Raw genomic sequence first — 5,959 nt, 5'->3', positions numbered from 1 at the left:
TACCCCCGGGGGTCATGATTTGAACAAACTTGAATCTACACTACCTGAGCATGCTTCCATATAAATATGATGAATTATGCCTTTGTCATTCTTGAGAAGAAGATTTTCAAAGAATTTTCCTATATATTTCTATGTAAAACTTAGGTCGGCCATTTTGGCCCCGCCCTACCCCCGGGGTTCATGATTTGAACAAACTTGAATCTACACTACTGAGGATGTTTCCCCATAAGTTTAATCTTTCCTGGCACAGTGGTTCTTGAAAGGAAGATTTTTAAAATATGCCATCAAATTTTCATTAATTCCCAATTATCTCCCCTTGAATGAGGGCGTGGCCCTTCATTTGAAAAAAAAAACTTTAATTCCCTTCACCCAAAGATACTTTGTGGCAAGTTTGGTTGTCATTGGCCCAGCGGTTCGAAAATGTGAAAAGTTTACAGACAGACAGACAGACGGACGCCGGACAAAATGTGATCAGAAAAGCTCACTTGAGCTTTCAGCTCAGGTGAGCTAAAAATAATGCAATTATGTTTTCTATGTTACCGCAGCAGTGTTTGTCGTGTGATTTTAAACTTATTTGACAACCATATAAATTAGGTTTAATAAAAATAAATCCCCAAGATATTGATGTACAAGTTACAGTAACAGGCATTATGCCCTGTAGCTTTTTTCTTTTGTTTTTATAGAAAGTTGCACGGAATACCCGATTTCGTGGATTTAACGATACCCTAATATCAGGTATTATACAGTGTTTTACGCGATTTCACGGATAATACCTGATTTCGAGTATTCTCTCCAACCTATTTAAAAAACCAAAATCAGGTTACTATGAATGAAAACAGATGCACCCAGTTCTACAATATGTAGGATGAGTGCAAAATGTATTTGCTTCCAATAGAATAGTATCGACCTTTCTTCTGAATGACTCAGACTGTAGAAATGGGACCAAAACTTTTGATAAAATTACACCATAGAAGCATGTGGGGTAATATATGATTTTCAATTCACTTGGATGAAAATTTCAAGCAAAAGTTAAATCAGAATCATCAATCAAATGACAATAGTAAATGAAATTTAAATCGTTAGTTCATTTAAAAACATTAATTTTGATTTAAATTGTGTCACATAGATCATTTTATACACTGGCCTTTACCTTCAGGCATTTAAATCATTATTTGAGAGGCTTATAAATAGACCAGAAACCCACAGGCAGATAAATAGACTGTATATCGGATATCAGACAGGCAAGCCAGTCTAGCAGATAAACATATAACAGCCATGTTGGAAAACTTACTTCTCTATAAAGGCCGGTATACACGGTAAGATTTGTATTATAAGATTTGTATTATATTACAAAATCTTACTGTGTATACACTCTTAATACAGTGTATCATAAGATTTTTCGAATCTTATAAAACTGTATTAAGAATAGAACAATGCTCTATTTCCTAATACAAGTCTTAACTTTTCTATCACTTTCAACGAATGAAATGCAATGACACTAAGGGTCATCCTATTTTTCTCATTACTAAAAAAGCACATGGTAAATAATAATGGTCGACTTTACAAGTAAAGACATCGAAAAACTTGTGGCTTAATGGGAAGGGGAAAAGGAATTGTAGAATAATCAAGCAGTGCATAGTACGATGATTGACACTGCTAACAGAGCCTCATCCTCCACTTTTATTACTTTGACAGAGGGAGAAATACGGTGGGGAAAACACGTCGGAATACGTAGTTTATTTACAATCTTATAAGATATGTATTAGCGTGAGTACAGGAAAGTATTATAATTCAAAAGTATTATAATACTTGCATTATACTACAAATCTCATCATGTATACCGGCCTTAAAACGTAAGATTGAGTTTAATTTCGATTGATGTCTGATCAGATGTATTTTTTTTTTAAAAAACTGCAATGAAAGTGTTTTTTTTTCCTTTTGATGTTGCCCTCATTTTTTGTATTATCCCCCTTTTTAAAAAAGATTCTTTAGATTTAAGATTTATATAAATGACCATACATATACATTTTGACTGTTGTAATCAGGAGCAAATCAGATTAAAAACATTATTAAAATTTGTGCTAGTCTTGATTTTTTTCAAATTGCAATTTTTTTCATCTCCAATATACTAGTATCACATTTATTATTGGCCATGTCCTAAGGATTTTCAAACAGGAGTTTTACTCTAGCTTTTCTAAATAGAAAATGATCTGGTTTTACTTAATTTCACAACAGTTTAATTAGTTGTTTTCTCTTATCATTCAAATTCACATTTTCCCTAGGCATACAGCTTCCTAAGCCTTCCCAATGGACCCAGTGTTCAGTGCCCAAGATGTCCTACGCTGTGACCTGTGTGAGACTCCTGTTCCTCCAAAGTACTGTGACTTTTGTCATGTCAAACTCTGTAAAGCCTGTGTAGGGGAGCATCTCTCTGATTTATCTAAAGAACATAAAGTGGTACCATACAAACAAAGGGGAACTACACCTAAATGTCTAACTCATGCTGGAAAACTTTGTGAACTTCACTGCAAGGAATGTGACCTTCCTGTTTGTTCACTCTGTCTTTCATCCAACATTCACAAAGGACATAATTTATTGAATTTACTGGAGGAAAATATACCGAGACAAGAGGCCATAGAAAAAGATGTAAACGAATTGGTGAAATTGATATGCCCTAAATATGAAAAAATTTCTGCAGAGATATGGAGAAAAAAAAACAGACCTTGAAAAACATTTTGAGAAACTGACAACAGCTGTCAACAAACAAGGAGAAGATTGGCACAGAGAAATTAATTTCATTGTTAACAAACAGAAATTTGAAATTGATGAGATGAGAACTAAACACCTGGCTGCTCTAAATAAACAGGAAAAAGAAATCAAACAAATAAATTCTGAAGCAAAACAACATATACTTGATCTGAAGAAAATACTGGATTCCAATGATGTCTCCCTTTCCTCTGCATATAAATCCAGGAATGCTGAATTCAGAAGTTTACCTCCTAAAATCAATGCTTCATTACCAAGTTTCTCTCCTCATCAGATTAACACAGAACAACTCCATCAAATGTTTGGTTCTTTGTCAGCATTATCCATTACAACAGAAGAACATGGCTACACAATGAAGACACCAGAAGCTGTACCCTGTCCTCCAGTCAAACCACTGCTTGATGAACCAAAGCTCATCACCACCATAGATACTGAGTATAATTATCTAGAGAGTGTTACCTGTCTCAGTGATGAAGAAATCTGGATACCTGAAGATGACAAAACTTTGAAACTCTACAACCTCAAGGGCAAACTACTGAAGTCGATAAAAACCAAGTCAGGGAACAGACCACATGATATAGCAGTGACAAGGAGTGGAGACCTAGTTTATACAGACCCTGGTACAAGAACTGTAAACATAGTGAAACATGACCAGGTACAGGAAGTGATCAGACTACAGGGGTGGAGACCTTACAATGCCTGTAGTACCTCCTCTGGTGACCTCCTAATTACCATGTACAATGATGATATCAAAGAATTAAAAGTTGTCCGTTACTCTGGCTCCAAAGAGAAACAAACCATTCATTTTGATAGTGAAGGTAGCCCTCTGTATTCAACTGATAACATTAAATACATCAGTGAGAATAGGAACCTGGATATCTGTGTGGCTGATAGTGGAGCCTGTGCAGTGGTGGTGGTTAATCAGGCAGGAAAACTCCGATTTAAATACACTGGTCATCCCTCTACTAACGATGAATCATTTGATCCAGTTGGCATCACAACAGACAGCCAGAGTCAGATCCTGACAGCAGACTGTCTCTATAACCGTATCCACATCCTAGATCAGGACGGACAGTTCCTCCGATACATTGATAACTTTAATCTAGAGCGTCCATATGGTTTATGTGTAGATACCAGAGACAACCTCTTTGTGGCTGAGCATGTCACTAGAAATGTGAAGAAAATCAAATACATGTAAACAATATTTAACCATGTCTGTTTGTGATTAAAAATGGTGCTTCTTACTACAGAATGTGTCTTTGATGGAGATGTGATTCTCGTAAATAGAAGAAGCTAATACATGTAATACCTTAATTTGCATCAATTGATTCAACAAATGTAGAGTATACCCGGTATTTACAATCAATGTAAGATATGTAGGAATGTCTCATATGATAATTCTACTGGCTTATCATACATCAATAAAGTTTTAACAGAATTAGTTTTTTTTCCATTTTTCAAATGCTTATTAATGAATTCTTAGTCAACCATAAAAAAATATTTGAATGATTCATGTACTTTGACCCCAACATTTTTATGTTTTAAAGATTGGTAGGTTTTATAAAATTTTGAAATACTTACAAATTCCATTACATTTTCTTTACAGGTTTATACAGTATATACAGAACAGCTTAACAGATTTAATTGATATTAAATGTTTTGAAAAATTGAAATCTACTGTGGTAAATGATGAAACCTAAGCTTTAAAAATGATATACAATCTATTTTTCCCCTACAAATAATAAATAAAATTAAAGAATCGGGGGGGGGGGGGATGCATGCAATAAACAAATCATACTTTATTGTTGGCCTTATGAAGAGTGAATGAACAATTCCAAAGTACATTTCATTGCCTATACACATGATACATGTATGGTACCTTTATGTATTTAGATAACAATGTTTTCTTTATTCTACTGTGCTTCTTCCACCATTGACTTTGTGTGTGTGAGGGTGTGTGTGTGTGTGTGTGTGTGTGTGTGTGTGTGTGTGTGTGAGTGTGCGTGTGTTGGGGGAGGGGGTTACATTTGGTACAGAGTTCAGTTTACTCACCTCAGACTGAAGTTCTTGTATCCTAGACTTTGGCTTAGTAATCTCCTCTTCTTTAGCTTTCATTTTCTTGGTGTCTTGGTCCAACATTTTCTGGTTTTCAGCATACCACTTTAACTTCTTGTTAAGTCTCTCTATTTCCTCTTTATATCTGTCTTCTAATCTCTACAGTAAAGTAAAGAATATATATGTAGCTTATATCTTGCTTTAAAAAACATCTACAGACTTCATGTATATGCATAGGTCAGCTATCAGTAAAAGAGGAGAAGGCAGGGATATTACAATTATGTTCTAATCATCGGATACATTAAACATTTATTGCATGATTGTGTCAGAGGGAGATATGAAGTTTTCTTAGCCCGTGAAAAATCATATTTCCTGAAGGCAACACTCTCCCTCACTGCAATAAATTATTCAATACAGATCAAACACAATGCTGGAAATATAAAAAAGTTCCAAAGGATAAAGTAAAAATTTGAAAAGAATAATATGAAACAGATGTAAGTTATAGTGCTAGCCAAGCTTCAGAAAAACATTCCTATGTGATAAGTCAATGTGATTTACAAACCAGTAATACCCAATGACAACCCATGAAAATGCCATTCTAAAAAGTCTTGAATATTGCCAAATATATTGGAGTATGATGCATTCTTAGACTATGTTCATGTATTTTCTGCACATTATTGTTTTTATCTGATAAATACAAAAAAAATGTCATCAAGGGAAGATAACTGTGGCTTACTCTGACATCCTCTGGATATGAAGCTTTCTCTAATGTTTCTTGTAAGAGTTCTCTTTCCTTGATCAGTTTATCCATCTGTTGGTCTAACTCTATTTTAGTACTCTGTAAGATCTCTAGCTCACGTTTTATATGACTGTCTCTCTTCTCTGTTCAAAATTGATTGAAGACAGCTTTACAATTGTACATTTTTATAACACACAAGGAACAGTTACATCTTAAAGAATTTAAAAACTTTATTTGTTTTATTTTTGACCACTGACACCAGAATAAGACAAACCTTGAGCTCCCCTTACTCAGCCTCTAGTTCTGCTATCTGCCCGACCCCCAGGGATGTGTCTATATCAGGGGCTGCCTTGTCTGGCTTTATGGCTCTGGCTTTTGTCAGAGGAACATCTTCAACAT

The 5,959-nt window shown here is 34.8% G+C and overlaps 1 protein-coding gene and 1 pseudogene across 1 annotated transcript; one reads left to right on the top strand and one right to left on the bottom strand.

Moving 5' to 3' along the window:
* The first annotated feature begins 2,265 nt into the window (after nt 1-2,265).
* Nucleotides 2,266-4,033, top strand: LOC134266633 (uncharacterized; annotated as a pseudogene).
* LOC134266634 (centrosomal protein of 162 kDa-like) lies at nt 3,992-5,665 on the bottom strand. The gene is made up of 3 exons (XM_062748852.1): nt 5,558-5,665; nt 4,770-4,980; nt 3,992-4,059 (listed from the first exon to the last, which is right to left on the bottom strand). Exons 1-3 carry the CDS (start codon nt 5,630-5,632, stop codon nt 3,992-3,994), a joined length of 354 nt encoding a protein of 117 aa, XP_062604836.1. The 5' UTR covers nt 5,633-5,665.
* Between the last annotated feature and the right edge of the window lie 294 nt (nt 5,666-5,959).

The sequence above is a fragment of the Saccostrea cucullata genome, unplaced genomic scaffold (assembly GCF_032062105.1).
Source record: "Saccostrea cucullata isolate Sc308-1 unplaced genomic scaffold, CSIRO_AGI_Scuc_v1 ctg9901, whole genome shotgun sequence".
In the NCBI taxonomy this organism is placed as follows: Eukaryota; Metazoa; Mollusca; class Bivalvia; order Ostreida; family Ostreidae; genus Saccostrea; species Saccostrea cuccullata.
The sequence above is the reverse complement of the archived record's forward strand: the minus strand, read 5'-3'. Positions and strand labels throughout refer to the sequence as shown.